This window comes from Microcaecilia unicolor, chromosome 5 (genome assembly GCF_901765095.1).
Source record: "Microcaecilia unicolor chromosome 5, aMicUni1.1, whole genome shotgun sequence".
In the NCBI taxonomy this organism is placed as follows: Eukaryota; Metazoa; Chordata; class Amphibia; order Gymnophiona; family Siphonopidae; genus Microcaecilia; species Microcaecilia unicolor.
The window spans coordinates 110,493,411-110,512,600 of NC_044035.1; the positions used below are offsets into that span (position 1 = coordinate 110,493,411).

General features: G+C 42.6%; 1 protein-coding gene across 3 annotated transcripts in view; it reads left to right on the forward strand.

The window, feature by feature from the left end:
• Positions 1-18,501, forward strand: part of TMEM72 (transmembrane protein 72) — a 78,419-nt gene extending 59,918 nt beyond the window's left edge. Inside the window, exons 2-6 of one of the 3 annotated variants that reach the window (XM_030203177.1) lie at positions 317-383; positions 469-540; positions 1,916-2,005; positions 10,578-10,717; positions 16,622-18,501. In XM_030203177.1, coding sequence (XP_030059037.1) covers positions 317-383; positions 469-540; positions 1,916-2,005; positions 10,578-10,717; positions 16,622-17,070 — 818 coding nt within the window. In that variant the 3' untranslated portion in view covers positions 17,071-18,501. The remainder of the gene's footprint in view (positions 1-316; positions 384-468; positions 541-1,915; positions 2,006-10,577; positions 10,718-16,621) is intronic. The other 2 variants (XM_030203178.1, XM_030203179.1) reach the window with 2 other exon arrangements.
• Positions 18,502-19,190: the final 689 nt, after the last annotated feature.

Below are 19,190 nucleotides of genomic sequence, written 5' to 3' on the forward strand. Positions count from 1 at the left end.
GTAAATTCTAATTACTGCTCATTGTTGCTCATTAAGTGCTGTTAACAATGCTGATTGGCTTGTTAAGCCAATTAAGTTATACGCATTGTTACTGAATACATTTAGATTTAAGCGCAGAACATTAGGCGCGAAATATAAAATCCGGAAGAAAATGTTATTCTTCTTGGTTGTATGTGGTAAATTATATTTTATGAACTGAAAGTGGTCCAGCAGAATATAATCACCTGTTTTTAAATTACATTATAATAAATGTTTTCCATTAACGTTAATATAAAATTCATTGTTTTTCTTGTCTCTTTTTTCCTTATTAAAACAGTGCTAACCGGAGTGGGAGTAGAGACTCTACTACAAGGACGGTTTAAAAGTTTGGGCTACTATTTACTGTAAGTACATATATTACCACAGTTCTGGGTTTCCATTTGCCTTCATCCATTTCAGTAATACCACCATTTGTTTTCATATTTTAAGATTTTCAGCAGCAGCCGTTGCCATATGTGAGCTGTCATTCTTTCTGCACCTTCTGCTATCTTCTTGCTTCACGTAAGTGCTGGCAACATATTGCCTGTCATTTTATACTACAGCTTAGATTACATAGATGGGGAACCTAGTTCAGATGGAAAGATGCAGGGAATGTCCAAGGAAAGGTCCCGGCAGTCTCAGCGACTCTAGTATAAATTAATCCTGCATGAAAGTTTATAGACCGTTGTAAGGTAGAAGCAGGAAACCAGTTAGTCTGATAAGTAAATGTATGGCATGAACCTTTGTACATTAAAACAATTAGATACAGACCTGCCAGACGTACCTTTAATTTTGCCAGTGAGTTAACTATTTCCACCATTTGTTTCTAAATATTATGCTATTCTAAAATATAAGAGGGGAAGGAGAGAGTTCTGAATCAAATAAGTAATTAAAAGGTCAACCTGATGGCTGAGTGGCACTGCCACGTGAAAGATCCCTATTTTTGTTTCCAGATCTGGTCTTCTGCACCCCATGTCAGCCAGGACTAGGGATGCTGCAGGGGGAATCATAGACACCAATAAGGACAATACCTAGTGGTCAGATTTAGAGAACATAATACTCATTGTGGAAAGAATCCAGGTGTATGACCGTCAGTCCCAGCATTATTGCCACAATGACTTGACTAAGATCAGTGAGAGGGTGGGTACAATACAATGATTTGCAAATACTTGAGGATCTTTTTCTCTAATGTTCATGATGCCAGGATCCCAACATTGGATCTGACTGAGTTGGAAAGAAAAGAAGAAGTACCAGGCCAAAAAGGAAATGTTCAACAGCTCTGTTAATTTTTCCTTCATGTATGGTCTTTGGATTATCTTAACTGGTGAATGAAAGTGAATCAGTTCTGTATGTAGGAAAATGCACATCATAAAGGAGAGATGTATCACCAACAGTACTTTGTCCATCTCTAGTTCCAACCCCCGAGTCTGTCCTGACTGAGACTTCTATACACACACACTCTGAGATTTACACACACATGGTTTGCGGGCAGAGCTGGGACTAATGAATCTAGGAGGGTGGCTGGAACATAATCCACTCACTCAGCAAGCTTCTCACAGTCAATAAACAGTCCACAGAGTTAAATATGCTTCAAACTGTGAAAGGTTTACTAACAACTTGGATATTTCAACAGGGTCATGTCCATTGAAGCAACTATCTACATCTTAGGATATTCCAGTAAAGATACTTAAAGTAGAAATCCATACTTGGACACACTTGCATACACTTGCAATTGCTATGGGCTTCTTCCTAATTCTTCTTTCCTATTTACAATCTCAGCGTATAGCTGGTTCCTTCCAAAGAGATGTCTGAAGGATGGAGAGTCTACCTTGGGTGCCCTTCTCCAGGTGGTTTTGCATAGCACTTCTTGGTTTTCTCTTCCTTTTGCTCCTCTCAGGCAGTGTTGGAGGACAGGGTCCCGTGCTCTGTGGAAGCAGTCCAGCAGCATGGTAGGCTCTGAGGCTAGTCCCACTCCTGACTCCTCAAGGTTAGTTATTGTTAGTCCCAGACTGTTTCTCCATTATTAAAGAGCTGCTCCAGCTTGGAGGTTAAAAATGTTTAAGGAAAAAATCCTTATATGGTGTTTAGCCCTGCCCAGTGAATCCCAGAATGCACTGGGCAGGGTCTGGGTGCCACCATTTTGTTCCAGGCAGGCCCGAGGCAGGAGGGAGAAGCTGTTGTTCCTGCCCTTCTGCCTCCACCTTGTTGTAAAGGTACAGGGAGGGGCGGGGTGTGTCGGGTGCGGGAGGGAGGGGTGTGTGTTTGCGCAGGGGAAGGGGTTTGGTTCACTGGACCACCGGGGAAAAATATTTAAAAGGGTCTGGGGTCATGGTGGGGGTTGTGGTCCACTGCACCACCAGGGTAAATTTTTTAAAAAGTGTGGGGTCGGGGAGGTCCAGTGAGGATGCACAAAGGGGATCTGTGCAGCTCATTTGCACGCAATCCCCTTTGTGCATTGCTGGCTGTTAGCGATTCGCTAGATTTTAGCGAAGCAGCTATATTTTACGGCTGCTTTTGTGCATCGGGGCCTTAGTCTCTTGCATGGTTCTGGTGCAATGGTCAGGGGCTGGAAAACAAAGACAAAAACCTTCCTCTGGGCTGGGTATTTATGAGCTCCATTTTTCCTCCAAGGGATGTATCCTCCCCTCCTGTCAGTTGAGAAGGAAAGGCACAGCCCCTGTTCTGGAATTTCTGTAGTTAGTGAAAGGTCAGAACTGCTTCTATTGAAGGTTCTGGAACTGTTGCACAAGCAGAACTTTAGCTGCCTCTACATATGCAAAGTGAGAAGTGTAAAAATATTCAGCTCACTCAAAACAATCAGAAACTCGGACTTCCCACAATTTGTATGCATGCAAACAGGTACAAATTTACTCTTGCTCAGACTTAAAAACTACAGTGTAATACTTTTTGTCAACAAATCATTTCTAGCTGTAGAAACACATTTGTAACTGTGGGGCTGAGGTACTAAGCCATGAGATTTCCTAAAAGTTTTAAAGCTATTATTTCACACAAATGTTTGCTGCTATTTTGGCCAAAACAGATAAGACCACCTTTCCGGGGTATGGTCTTTTTATGAAAACCAGCTCCGGAAGAAGTGGTGCTGGTTTTACCACAGAAACAGGGTTTGTGCCATTACTGGATGACACATGAGACACTTTTAGGCATATTTTCAAACCACTTAGCCTTCCAAAGTTCCATAGAAACCTATGGAACTTTGGAAGGCTAACTGCTTTGAAAATATGCCTCTTTGGATCATTGAGGAATGGGGTACCTTGTTTTCGTTGACCTTGGTGCTGTGTTTAATATGGGGTGCCATGCTTTGCTACTGCTAAGTCAGACACCACCCCCCAAATTCTATAAATGGTGACTAAAGTTCTGTACACAAATCAGCAGAAAGAACTTAATTGGTTAACAAGCCAATCAGCGCTGAAAATTGGATGTTTACAAGCAATTAACAGCACTAACTGGGACTAATTAGGATTTATACACATAAGTTGCTAAGTATAGTCTGTAAAGTGATGCATATAAATCGTACCACACACATCTCAAAAGGGGGTGTGGACATGGGAAGGACATGGATGGGTCATGGGTGTTCGAAAACATGCAGTGTTACAGAATATGCTTGATCCGCGCCTAAATTAGTCGTGTACTTTTACACCAGGCTTTAGTTGGTGTAAACGGCTGCGATTAAATTTAGTCACAGGAATGGAAGCTACGTGTATTCTATAAACCGCGCCTAAATTTAGGTGGGGCTTATAGAATAAAGATAAGCGTGATTTCTTTTGGTGCCAATTGTTTGGTGCTATATATAGAATCTAGTCCTATATGCTTATAACTGCCCTGACCTGCTTGTCCAGAAAGGACGGTATACTAAGTTTTAATAAAAATAAACGTAAACATAACAACATTCTGGGGAAAAAATAAAATCTAACAGATATGGTCCTTAACATGTGTAGGAGCCTTAAAGTTTAAAACCAGAATATAAAATTACATAACTGACAGCAGTCCCTGAGCCATGGAACATGCTTGGCAGTTAAGCTTTAATGCAAATAAACCATGGAATTCATTTGCCAGAGAATGTGGTAAAAGCAGTAAGCTTACCAGGGTTTAAAGAAAGGTTTGGACAAGTTCCTACAAGAAAAGTCCATGAGCCATTATTGAGATGGACTTGGGAAAATCTACTAGAAGCAGCAAGGCAAACCATCTGCAAGATCCAGAACGGTGGCAACAGAAAGCAGATCAATACAGGATATCTGTCACCAAGAAACAGCAGAGCAATGAAGAATGTCCATCACCAGAAGTTTAGTCACCACAATAATTTTACAACATTAAAGTGCCCAACACAGCTATGTTTTCCCTCCTAAAGGCTGCTTCAGGGGCAAAATAGTGACTGGTAATAAATACATAAAACATAATGCGGTCCTTTTACTAAGGTGCGCTAACAGATTTACCCCCTGTTTACTAAGCTGTGCTAGCAGCTGCCGTGTGGCAATGCTGACAAATTGAATGAGGTGTCGGCATTAGCGCACGGCAGGTGCTAGCAAAGCTTAGTAAACAGGGGGTAAATCTGTTAGCACACCTTAGTAAAAGGACTCCAACGTTAGTAAAATCATAAGAGAGATAATCAAAATGATAAATACAAATGCAGTAACAACACCAACCAGCTTTTGAATAAGTAGGTGACACCTTTGTAAAACATTTCTTTTGTATGTTGGCTTTTCATTTCACCTCTAGTTATATATGTAAGTTTTAAGTGCATATGATTTCAATGGTGCATGTTATGACATTTTTAATATTTATTTATTTATGAGGATTTATTAACCGCCTTTTTGAAGGAATTCACTAAAGGCGGTGTACAGCATGAATAAGTCAAACATAAGCAATAGACAATTACAGCAGTAAAAATATGCTACATTACAGTATCAACACAATACAGAATAAAACATTTTAATAGACAGTATAGAGTGTAAGCAAAGACAGAATATAGAGAAGTTCTGGGAGAAGAGGACATTTCTCTGGTAAGTGAACATTATTTTGCTCTGTGCTTTGGGAACTTAAAGATTGGGTTTTAAAGGAAGAATTGTGGGTTATTGATATAATTTTATTATATCATTACAGACTTACATAATGGGTACATTTTAACTAATTTATCATGTTGGTGTTGTTACTGTTGTTTTAGTCAGCATCTTTTAATTCATTGTGCTGATTTTATAATAATTTTTATTTCAATGTAATTCCTAGTTACTGTCTAGTTGCTCCTACTGTTAGCTGCTTTGAACCTGAATGGTAACTGTGGGTTGTAAGATCTTTTTAATTCAAACTACTGATGGTATACTGCTAATGAACCTCAGTTTAATTTCTACAATAGCAAATAAACCACTCATTAATATGAGACCCTCCATAATGGGAGGTGCGGTTTGTTAACACTGATTTAAATACCGGCGGCCATCTTGCTGTCTATTTCCAGTTAGGAAGCAGGCTGAACACTACTAGGTAAGCAACCAGAAGATTACATAAGATTTATAACCTTACTCTGTAACCGTAACCCTGATTACCCCTCAATGCTTATAGATATATGCATTATTTCAGAGTACCTAGCAAGGCGGTGGACTTCGCTCCTTAAGAAGCTCAAAGCAAAACAGAGGCTTGCTGTAGAGCGTCCCCAGCCAGGCAATTGCTACAAACTCAGATAAGTGCAGCCTATTTCTCTGTACATATGCGACCACAAACAGTGTTCTCATATCAGTGATTACAAGTTGGAGGTTTTTGACTGATGAGGAGCTCGCCCGATATCCACTTCCAGAAGAAAACCCCTTCGATGATGGATATTGTAGGGGTCAACCACGTGCTGTTATTTCTATCGAAAACAGAGAAGGTTGAGCATCTGAAGTCTTTTCCTCCTTCATAATATCAGCAGCATATTAATGAGTGGTTTATTTGATATTGTAGAAATTAAACTGAAGATCTTTTAATGCAATATAATGTGTTATAGAAGAAGAGAGACAGAGGTGAAATGATACAGATATTTAAATACTTGAAAATAGGGCTGCATTTCAATTAAAGCTTTAATTGTGATTAATTGCACGATTAAAAGTATGGGTTTTTTTCCCCACTGCAGCTCCTTGTGACTCTGGGCAAGTCACTTAACCCTCCATTACCCAGTGGGAATGAAAATAAATAACATACCTTGAATTGCATGATGAATCACTCAATTAATGCAGCCCTAAATGACTTGAAGAAAACGTGGTGTTTGCCTAGAATGCCCTCCCAGTGGAGGTCATGGGGACAACAACAGTGACAGACTTTAAAAAAAATGAGTGGTATAAACACAGAGGATCCTTATATAGCAAATAGGTAGGATCAACACAAAACAAATTACTTTTGCAAATCAAAAAGAGATAGAGAGGTGTAACCAGCATGGAGTGGCAGCTACAGTCCTAAACAAAGCAACAGAGGATGTAACCCGCATGTTTTACACAGAGCAGCAGGTATGACTCTAGTCACCATTCTGGGTAGGTCATATTAGTCTTTATCTGCCATCTGTTACTATGTCACTAATATAATAATGTCTAGTATTTTCATTAACAACTTCATTTCAAAAATTCATCAGCACTCCATCCCTCTTCTGAGCCACATTACTACTACTACTACTACTATTATAATACCAGTACATACATGCAGCACTATACACAAACATGTAAGAGACAGTCCCTGCTCGACAGATCTTATGATCTACTCAAGATAGACAGACAAGATAAATAAGGGCCTAAGGATTTAGAATTATCTCTCTATATAAAAAACAACACCAACGTTCTATGAAGCCTCCAGCCGGAAGTGTGAAGGGGGCGAGATATCCGGTTTCCCTATGAGTGTCTGCCCCGCCCTCTCTATAACACAGTCAGTGAAGGAAAACAGCAGAGCACAAAATCAAATCGCTGTAACAGTGAAGGACTCAGAGGGGGGAGGGGAGAGAGGCCAGAGGGCAGGGACACACACACTCCCACATGCACACAGAAGAAAACATTGCTAGCCCCCGTTTCATTTGCATCAGAAACGGGGCTTTTTTACTAGTAGGATTATAAATTACCAAAATCACTGGAATTGAGACAGAAGTAGGCTTAATCAATAGTCAATCACAATTGTGTGGTCTTAGAAAAAGAAACCTTTAAAAAGTCTCAAAATGTTTTAAAAACATTTGCCACATCCTCCCCTTGTTTAATCGTTCTCAGCTGATACAGGATATTACATACCCTGGCAGGCACAGTTCCAGCAATATCGGGCCATTCCCATTGGGGAGCCATGTTTCAGTGATATACAATAAACCTAGATCATAGTTCATAATCACAGCTCTCATAAAAATAGCCTTTGAGACAACTGAATGCACATTCATATATTCGCTGTTCATTAGCCCAATATGTCTTCTTAGCCAAATTCGGACTGTTCCCTATGTCTGATAATCTACCAGTAGTCTGCCAATGCCAACCTCCTTAACCTATTTCTTCCCATTTCATAATTAACTGCTCTATAATAGTTCCTCCCCAATACTGGTTCAATATAATATGAAATAGTCTTCAGAGCCAGTAATAACATCTTAAAATACTCAAAATGTCTTACAAATCTTTAAAACCAATGACATTATGCAAAAGAAGTCACATAAAGGAGCACGTTAAAAGGTGTGCCCCTTAGACGCATCTCTTCAGCAAGACATCTCAGGAGCCTATAAATTTTAAGCCCCTGCCAGTGTCATCAAAGGGGTGAGGTTAGTGAAAGAGAGCACAGGTAGAAGAATTGCACCCAGGCATCAATATTCTGCATAGTTTAAGTGGCCAAGCAAGGCTCCTACCCACTTACAATGAAACTTGGGTGCAGATGCCTAAATGCAAAAGGGGGATGTGTAACTTACAGGTTAAGGTACACACATATGTGGGAGCTCATGCATGTCCTGCCCACGTGTGCCCCCTCCCCCCTTTGCAAATGCATGCTTTGTCAGTTAAGTGGATATTTGCAGAATAACACTTAGGCACCATGCTAGCACTTTTGCAGATAAGTGCACACATTCCCATGAAAATAATTCAGATTAACACAGGATTTTTTTACCACAATGCATATTAAATAATAATGAGCTGCAAAGCAATGGATAATGCAGTTTCTAAAGTCTAATGCAAGTTTAAAGCAAGCAGCTTATGTCAAATGAATAACACAGTTTGCATTAAACTTTAGAAACTGCATCATCCATTAAAATTTAACAATATCTGGAGTTTTTTTGCAATGCACTGTGGAGCATCTGAAAGGGGCCACTAATGTACCCAAAATAGCATTCCCACTCCCAAATCCCTTCTACAAAAATGTGGGCCTCCCCGTATCCACACTTATCTTGTTCTCCAATATCCCCATTCCTGTAGATATTCAAGTCCCACCCTCAGAGCCAATCCATTCTAAAATTTAAAAAAAGCACCTCACTGGCCACACCCATTACCCCAGTTCCTTTTAGCCCCTCCAGAACCTCCACCACCCACCTGATTAATCTGTACAAATTTGAGATCCCTCTGGCATCCCCTGACCCACCCTCAACCCCAATCACCTACTTGTCAACTGCCAGGGTCTCTTTAGTGGCTAGTGGGGAGCAGAAGCAATCCCCAGTTGCTCCTGCATCAGTGGCTGTGGCCACTTCCAAACTGGCAGCCACAGAACCCTAGTGGTAGTATTGTATTACTACACTAAGGGTCAGGTAGGTGATAGGATGGGGGTTGGATTGGGGGCAGCAGAGGGGACTTGAACATTTTTACAAAGGGATCAGGTGGGTGGTAGGGGCGCACTCTTTATTTTGAAAATTGATCAAAGGGGTGGGGGAGGAGTTTAACTTGGATATTTTATAAAGGATGAGGGATTGGAGATCAGGGATGGGAGGAGCCCACCTGTTAGAGATAGGACTGGTGGGGGGAGCAATTATTTTTTTTGACTGGCAGGATAAGCCCTGTGAAAGATAGTAGGCCCAACTTGATGTTCTTCTCTTGATCTTGCTGTGACGAGGAACATGTAATATTCCTGGCTCCAACAACATACAACCAAAAATAACTGCAGGATTCTACAGGTACATGGCAATTCCCTCCCCCCCCCCCCCCCCCACCCCTCATAACTTTTTCAGTGACCAAAATGGCTGGACATGAGAGGTCACTCATGCTTGGTTTGTTTTTTTCCTGACTAAAAACTGCAGGATTCACTAGCCTGTGTTATTGTGGCACTAAAGGTTAGAGAATCCCATGGTAAATTTTCCTGTGGTAGAAAGCTCACACAAACCTGCTATGATATGATGTGAGTAAACAGAGGCCTTAATTAGGTAAGATATGTTTTCTATTTCATCTAAATCCTTTTTCTTTTCTTTTTTTTTTTCATTTCTCTCATTATGCATACAATTACAAAGCAGAACTTAATGAGCGCAGAAAAAGAACACAGCAAAGTATAATTCCAATTCTTTGAAAATTCTATTTATAAAATCCCTTTTGTTTAGCCAGAATAATAGAAAATGACATATTTTTAGACTACGCATATCCTCCGATCTCAGTAACATACTGTTTTGCATGCAACATTAACATATTACTGTTCTTTTTTTAAATGTGTACTTAACCTAAGCTTGCTTTTTGCAGGTTATAGTCCGACACCTTGTCATCCAAAATAATGTGCTTGATTAAGCAAATGTTCTCATACAAACACAATAATCTAGGCAATGATAACAGATAAAGAACCATCGGACTCAGCAAGTTTATTAATTTTCTTCCATTTGCTTATGTCTTGCACCATTCGAAGGTGCCCTTTTACAAAGCAGCGTTAAAAAGTGGCCTGTGCTACTCCAGAGCAGGTCTTTACCACACCCTAAGGCCACTCCTAACGCTGTCGCTAAATGGCCAGTTTTTCTATTTCAGCAATAATGGCCACGTGCTAATTTTCCCATGAGCACATGATGATTAGTATGCGAGCACTTACCGACACCTATTTTGTGGGTGGTAAGCACTCATGTGCTAATCGGTTAGCACACGGCAATGTAGCTGCGCTGATTAGCGCAGAACACCCCTACTCTCCATCCCAGACCCACCCCAGAGCTAAAAAATTTTTTAAAACTATTTTTTTAGCATATGGGTAGCACACGCACATGCAAAAACTACCGCAGGGTGCCTGAGCGAGCCCCACAATAGTGCATTTTAACCTGCAGTAAGCACGCATTAGTGCTTACTGCAGCTTAGCAAATGGGCTCCATAGTGATAAAACCTAAATTATGAAGAAGTTTAGGCCCTTTCCACAAATAGACAAACTATCTACAACTACCAGGGGCAGCTGACCATTCGGGCAACTGGGCTGTGCCCAGTTGCTCGCCACCACCGCACACTACACTGATTTTCAGGACATTTATGATGAACACACATGAGATGTCTGAATGCACGAGTATAGTAAACATATCTCATGAATGTTCATTCAGGATATCCTGAAAAACAGATTGGTTAGGTATACATCCAGGACAGGGTGGAGAACCACTGCCTTAAACAAAGAAAATATTTGTCTTTCAGCTGCCAATCAGAATCTACGATGTATGTGTGTTGGAGGAAAATAGCAAGGCTTGGAGGTTTCCAGAAGTTCCTGGGTTATGTATTGCTGTCTGTTGCCTGTTTTCTGCATCCAGTCCTTGTCTGGCATGTAACTATCCCAGGTAAATGTACAGGAGACTCTAAACCTGACTTCAGTTACTAATTAAAATATGTACCTGTCAGACCATACAGCAAAATTCCCTTGTACTCTATAAACAGCATTTCACAAGAGCACATTGAAGTCAATATTCATCAGCAAAGCCATTGTTTAACTTCTTAAAAGTATAACTGGCCAAAGTTGCACATATTTTCAGTGGCACATACAGTGGTGTGCTGGAGCCGGCTCGCACCGGCTCACAAGAGCCGCTTGTTAAATTTTGACAGCTCTTGCGAGCCGGTTGTTGTTGGGGGCGAGCCGGCTCCATTGCGGGAGGTAAGCATGGCAGGAGGGCGCCATCACAGGCCATGCTTACCTCCCCTGCCGCTCCGAAGCATGTCCAACCATGTCCTTCGCCCCCACCCTCCCGCTCCCATCCGTCTTTTTTTAATTACCTCCGTCGAAGCACGCGCTATTTAAAGCCCTGCTGCGTGCTGGCCATCTCCAGGCTTCCCCTGCTTGCTTCGGATGATGTTTGTGCCTTAGTCCCGCCTTCATTCTGACGTCATTTCCTTTTTTCGCGAAGGCAGATCAAGGCTTCGTTCTGTTTCAGTGACTCTAACGTCCTGCACTTACAACGTGCAGGACGTCAGAAACAGAACAAAGCCTTGCACGGGAAGCAAGAGGACCTCAGTTGGTGGGGATTGGGGTCCCTCGCCAGCAAAGGTAGGCGATTATGACGGCAGCGGCGGGAGGGGGAGTCGAGAGGGTCGTTGGCAGGGGGGGGCAAAGTTGTTGGTGGTGGTGGCGGCGGGGGAGTCGGCAATGGTGGGGGGGGTTGGCGGCGCCGGGGGGGGGGCTAAAATGTGCCCCCTCACCTGGGCTCTGGACCCCTCTCCCACTGAAGTCTGGCTACGCCCCTGCTTCCTGCCCTCTGTGCAAGGTCTGGCATCTCTCCCTTCTTTTCCCAGCCCCATAAAGCTCTTGCAGTTCCCTCCCTCCCTCTGCTACCTCCTTGCTTTAATATTACCTCCAATCTCCGCCTGGGCATTGCTAGTGCCAGAGGCACTCATAGGCTGCCTGCGGCCTGTACCGGGGCTTTCTCTCTGAACCGTCCCACCCCACAATTTCCTGTTTTCTGAAGGGTGGGACGGTTCAGAGAGAAAGCCTCGGTGCAGGCCACATTCAGTCTATGAATGCTGCAGCTACTGGCACTGCCTGGACGAAGACTGGAGGGAGCGGGGGGAGGGGGACAAGAGACGTCCCCCCATTAAAAACTCCTGGCTACATTACTGTATGTGCTATTTGCCCCTTGACACATGAATGTATAACATTTACATTCAGCAGCTGAATTTCACCAAGCATGATATGGTGTGAGCATAAGGGGGCAGTGTACCCCCAAATATTGCAGATGCTAATGCAAAATTGAAGCCCTTTTCCCCCATTGCCAGTATGATTTACATGCCTCCCCAAAATAAGCAGGCAAAATACACCCATGCACTGGAAGTACAAGATTCAACGCAAATCGTGTCCCTTTTCTGGGTGTATAGCTTTAGCCGTTTGCAAATAGAACAGCCAAAATTTTATACATAGAACTGTCATGGATTTTAAACAAAAGGGGAAAGTTATCAACATGGGCTACCATTAAGACATATTATTTTACTGTTAACACCAGTTATTAATAACTGGGTTTAGTTATATAAAATGGAACCTGTGCTAAAATAGCCAAGCTAGTGCTAAAATAACACGTCTTAACGGTGGGCTATGTTACTACTACTACTTATCATTTCTATAGCGCTACTAGACATATGCAGCGCTGTACACTTGAACATGAAGAGACAGTCCCTGCTCGACAGCTTACAATCTAATTAGGACAGACAAACAGGACAAACAAGAGATAAGGGAATATTAAGGTGAGGATGATAAAATAAGGGTTCTGAACAAGTGAATAAGGGTGAGGAGTTAAAAGCAGCATCAAAAAGGTGGGCTTTTAGCTTAGATTTGAAGACAGCCAGAGATGGAGCTTGACGTACCGGCTCAGGAAGTCTATTCCAGGCATATGGTGCAGCAAGATAAAAGGAACGGAGTCTGGAGTTAGCCGTGGAGGAGAAGGGTGCAGATAAGAGAGATTTACCCAGTGCACTTATAGGTCAATAAGAGGAGTTTGAACTGTATGCGGAAATGGATAGGAAGCCAGTGAAGTGACTTGAGGAGAGGGCTAATATAAGCATAACGACCCTGGTGGAATATTAGTCGTGCAGCAGAATTTTGAACAGATTGAAGAGGAGAGAGATGGCTAAGTGGGAGACCTGTGAGAAGCAAGTTGCAATAGTCTAAGCGAGAGGTGATAAGAGCGTGGATGAGGGTTCTGGTAGTGTGCTCAGAAAGGAAAGGGCAAATTTTGCTGATATTATAGAGAAAGAAACGACAGGTTTTAGCAGTCTGTTGAATATGTGCAGAGAAGGAGAGGGAGGAGTCGAAGATGACCCCAAGGTTACGAGCTGACGAAACAGGAAGGATGAGAGTGTTATCTACAGAAATAGAGAATGGGGGAGGAGGAGAGGTTGGTTTAGGGGGAACGATAAGAAGCTCAGTCTTGGTCATGTTTAGTTTCAGATGGCACTGACATCCAGGCAGCAATGTCAGACAGGCAGGCTGATACTTTGGCCTGGGTTTCAGCTGAGATTTCTGGTGTGGAGAGGTAGATCTGGGAGTCATCAGCATAAAGATGATACTGAAAACCATGGGATGAGATCAGAGTACCAAGGGAAGAAGTATAGATAGAGAAGAGGTCCCAGGACAGATCCCTTAGGTACACCAACTGACAGTGGGATAGATGTAGAAGAGGATCCACTAGAGTATACACTAAAGGTACGCTGGGAGAGATAAGAAGAAAACCAGGAAAGAACAGAGCCCTGAAATCCAAGTGAGGACAGCGTATCAAAGAGCAGGCTATGATCAACAGTGTCAAAAGCAGCAGATAGATTGAGAAGGATGAGGATAGAAAAGAGACCTTTGGATCTAGCTAGGAACAGATCATTGGAGACTTTAGCAAGCGTTGTTTCAGTTGAATGAAGGGGGCAAAAGCCAGATTGAAGTGGATCAAGAATAGCTTGAGATGAAAGAAAGTCAAGGCAACGGCGGTGAACAGCATGTTCAAGTATCTTGGATAGGAAAGGGAGGAGGGAGATGGGGCGATAGTTGGAAGGACAGGTAGGGTCAAATGAAGGTTTTTTAAGGAGTGGTGTGACTATGGCATGTTTGAAGGCATCAGGAACAGTCGCAGTAGACAGTGGAAGATTGAGGATATGACAGATAAACAGGATGACAGTAGGAGAGATGGGTGGGAATAGGATCAGAGGAACAGGTAGTTTTATTTATTTTTTTATTACATTTGTACCCCATGCTTTCCCACTCATGGCAGGCTCAATGCGGCAGGCAATGGAGGGTTAAATGACTTGCCCAGAGTCACAAGGAGCTGCCTGTGCCAGGAATTGAACTCAGTTCCCCAGGACCAAAGTCCAACACCCTAACCACTAGGCCACTCCTCCACACTCCTTTCAAGGAGGAAAGAAGATGTGTAGTTTCCTCTTCAGTGATTTCAGAAAAGGAAGAAAAGGAGGCAGGGGTTGGAGGGTTGAGAGAATGGACTAAGGGAAGGAGAGGTGGAGGTGACCTGGTTGAGAATTCAAGTTTAATCTTGTGAACCTTATCATGAAAGAACTCAGCCAGAGTCTGGGGGGAACGTGAAGGGGGGGTTGGAGGTGAAGGCACTTTGAGGAGAGAGTTCAGTGTGGCAAAGAGACGACGAGGGTTTGAGCCAAGAGAATTAGTCAACTGGATGTAATGTAATATGTTGATAAATACAACCCAAATGTACAGTATGTGGTCAGTGGTGACAATGACTGCATCAATGTTTTGAATAGTGACCTCATGTCTAGTTGCAAATACCTACACTAGCAAAAACATTGTTCTAAACTATAAACAACTTATACATTCCAGCATTCAAACATGCATGGGACAAACATAAAGGAATCCTGTGCAGAAGGAAGGGATCCTCAGGAGCTTAGCCTAGAATGGGTGGCAGAGCTGGTGGTTGGGAGGCGGGGCTAGTGCTGGGCAGACTTATACGGTCTGTGCTGGGGCTGGTGGTTGGGAGGCGGGACTAGTGCTGGGCAGACTTATACGGTCTGTGCCAGAGCCGGTGGTGGGAGGCAGGGATAGTGCTGGGCAGACTTATACGGTCTGTGCCAGAGCTGGTGGTGGGAGGCGGGACTGGTAGTTGGGAGGCGGGGATAGTGCTGGGCAGACTTATAGGGTCTGTGCCAGAGCTGGTGGTTGGGAGGTGGGGTTGGTGGTTGGGAGGCGGGGATAGGGCTGGCCAGACTTATACGGTCTATGCACTGAAGAGGACAGTACAAATAAAAAAGTAGCACATATGAATTTATCTTCTTGGGCAGACTGGATGGACCGTGCAGGTCTTTTTCTGCCGTCATCTACTATGTTACTATGTTATACATTCCAGCTAAATATATATCAAGAGAGAACTTAATTTCTCATGTATTAGGCAACCACATCCCCAACCTTCTTCCCCATCTTCAGTTTCCCAAATGAAATATTTAAACTAGATTAACCCTGGCATTAGCACTGAGCAGCTTCGATTTTTTTACATCACATTTGAACAGATGGAGAAGAAAACTGAGGTTAACATTTTATCTTTAGTTCTTAAGATTTTAATGTGGGTTGTTTCCAGTAGAGTTGACAGGCCGTATTAGGTATTATAAGCCAGGAAGTGCATTGTGTTCATCTCAGAAAGACAGCTGGATAGGCCAGAGGATATTTGGCATGTTGAAACAAGCTTTGTGGGATGGTCAATCAAATGATTTATAGAATTTGCAGACCTTTTACGTTTCTTTAAGAGCTGTAAGGCATAGTTGTTTGTGACAGCATATGGAGCCTGAGGGATATTGAGATGGATGAGCAATGTTGCTTCTTTTTATGTGTTTTGTTGATTTTCATTGTAAACCATTTTGAAATTTTATGATGGAACATATAAAACTAGCAAGTAAATAGATAAATAAATGATGTAATGTAATGGTCATATAAGGAGTAGACATGACTATTCACTTAATATTACCAGGCTATAGATGCAGATTTGTCCGAGAAACGTTTGCTATGGAGTCTAACAGTAAAAAATAAGTATATCTCAGTGGGGTGTAGTTATGTTTGTGAAAAATGATGTACTAAGACATCATCACTCACTGGGTTTTTGCTTGGTGAATTAATGAGCAGCTTTGCATAATATTGCATTGCAGCATCTCATTAATTGTAAATTTAACAAACTTTCACACATAATGGACTGTGTGCAAAAGCTTACTACTTATAAGGTTTGAAAGTAGGAAGTGTATTTTTCAAAAGGAGGCTTGCATAATAGAAAAAAACCCAACAAAATGTTGAAATTTCTGCACTTCTGTACTTTTCAGGGTGTTTTTGAATGTGCGAGAACTGGGCATGTTTGCAATGCTGTCAGTGGCGGCACTTTAAGTCGCTAACAGCCACACTTTAGCTGATCGGGCAGCTTCAGATTTGGGGGAAAGAATGCAAGAGGAATTTCAGGGGTAAAGGGTTTGTTGGGGGTGATCTTTGTTTGTTGTTATCGCTCTGCTTTTGAGATTGCTATTTACTTGCTCTACTAGTTCAATAAATAAATTTCTAAATGGAAAAAAAAGAATGCAAGAGGAAAGGGGTAGCATAGAAGTGAGATGCCTAGTGTCCACCTATTTTCCACATGGACAACCCCTCCCCCTAAAAATTTGGTTCTAGCTACACTACTGATTGAATGCAAAGTACTACAACCTGTATGCAACGCCTATATATCTTCTTTGCACCACTGATTTTATAACAAACATCAAACATTTTCTCCTTTTAGGTACAATGCTTGTTGTTACAGGAGTGGCTTACTTTTTGTTAAGTAAGCAAAAGAAGCTTAAGCCAACCAAAGAATCATCTGGCCAAACAGAACAATATGCAGACCCTACAGCCACAGCAGTGGCAATGACACACACAGGAGACACAGAACAGACATATACATTCAACAGCACCATCGTGGAGAAAAAGGCATCACTTTTCCATCAGATGGGAAGCATTCTAAGGGTTAAGAAAGATAAGCTATCCCCAAAGGATACAGAGGACAAAGTGGACCAAAAACGGCAGGTGCAGTTTCAGGAAAAGGTTATAAAAATTATTCCATCAATAACAGAAAGTCTCGAGGAGCAGGAAAGTGAACCAGAGGAGACCACATCTGATACCGCTCCAATTATTACTCCACCAGACTCTCGTAATATGCTGATCTCACAAATGACCACTGGCTTATTCTAAACTGCAAAAGTTCTTTTAATCTATTTACAGTTCACTTTCACCCATTGCCCCTTCTCGTCCTCACTTTAATGATGAATTTGATTTTAGCATCAGCATTAAAATGTAAGCATCTTGTGCAAAATGTATGAGGCAGAACTTTTAGAGTTTCTTTAAAGATTTCCACACTACACTCCAAGGGCTAGTGTAGGCTAGATGTAATATATTTGTGCAGCCATCAAAGGCTACAAAATTGTCTGATTTTCAGGACATGCACATTGACTATGCATGCAATGTGGGCAGGGTAGGCAGACATATCTCATGCATAATCACTGTGACAGTCCTATAAACCAGACTGATTTGTGGCACTCGAACAGATTTGATGGCCCCTGCAATAAGAGGAGGGAAAAGCAGTGACAGCCTTCTTATGTTCTACATGTTTTTCAGGGCCACGGGGGGCAAAATTCTCCGGGCCCGGTGCCAGCAAGCTTCTTCCTGCTGCCTACTTTCAGGTCTGTCCTCCCCTGCTCCTGCGTGCCGCCAAGACATTGCGGTAATGCAATCATCTGGGTCCTGACTGTCGGCCCGGCTATGTCTCTCGGCGGCCCTGATGTTTTTTGTTTGTTTAGGAAACTGTCATTTTGTGATTTACTTTTTATACCAAATATCTCCATCGTTGTTCTGTATCCCAAGTACAGAGGCTAACCAAAACTGCTTTTTTTTTCAGTTTCAGTTGAAACCAAAACTGTCTAAAAGCTTTCGGCCAAAAGCAAAACTCCAGCTGAAACTGATCACCTGGTTTTGGTCGAAACCGAAACCTCAAATTTATTTGTGTGAATGTGAACCAGTGAGGGCCACTGGGGATTGTCAAAGCTTGCAGTCTGTATCCCTCTGCTAAACCTACAGCATTCAAGCCAGAATATAATTTAAATATCAAAAAGTATGTATTTTACCTCCAAGCAAAATAGCCTCCACACACGTGGACAACAGCTAAAGCCATAGTGCTTTTACAGTGGCTGACACCACACTCGGAGTGATAACTGATGTCTTAACTCCACAGATAGGCTCATTCCCAAGCAGCTTATCATCCCCAATTTATAGACAAATTCCAGCTTAAATGTTGCATCAGAAACATTTATTTGGAGTACTCTATTTATCATATAAACTATTGTGCAAGATCATAACTGCAGTACTTACAAATGCAGTACAAAAAGAAAGGATGCAAAAATTAGCCCCCCTCCCTCTCTCCAGGATTACTTTACAATCCCTGGAGGTCTAGTGGTGTAGTCAAGACAAAGCAATGCCCCTAGTCATGGCTGCCATTTTGATAGCAGAGCCAGAATAGGCAGATGTAACTGTGGATCGCTCCTGCCTCGGTTATATTCCTAGACCAGTGGTTCTCAGCCCAGTTCTCGGGATACACCCAACCAATCAGGTTTTGAGGATACCCACAATGCATATGCATAAGGAAGATTTGCATACCAAGGGAGGCAGTGCATACAAATCTATCTCATACATATTTATTGTAATATCCTGAAAACCTGACTGACTGGGTGTGCCCCAAGGACTAGGCTGAGAAGCACTGCCCTAGACCACCAAAGATTGTAAGAGAGGTCCAGGAGAGCCTACAGGTCAGGAAGGAGCAGGGCCGGCATTAGGGGTAGGTAAATAGTGTAATTGCCCTGGGCCTCCATGTCACTGGGGGCCCCAAACCTGCCTGAATTTGAAAGACAATATGCAAGCATGCTCTGGGGCCCCCTCCATAGCATGTGCTCTGGGCCCCTTCATATCTAGCACTGGCCCTGGGAGGGTGGCAGTCGAGGAGGTCCAGGAGGAGCAGCAACTCCTATTTAGGGGTAGAGAGGGAGCGAGACAAATGGGACAAAGCACAAATTTTCAGCTTCCACCAAAAACACATGCAACGGCATAATTGAAAGAGGACGCCCATCTTCTGACACAAATCAGGAGATGGGCATCCTTCTCTCAGGGTCGCCCAAATCGGCATAATCGAAAGCCGATTTTGGGCGTCCTCAACTGCTTTCCATCGCCGGGCACGACCAAAGTTCACAGGGGCGTGTCAGCAGTGTACTGTAGGCAGGACGGGGGCGTGGTTAAGAGATGGGCGTCTTCGGCCGATAATGGAA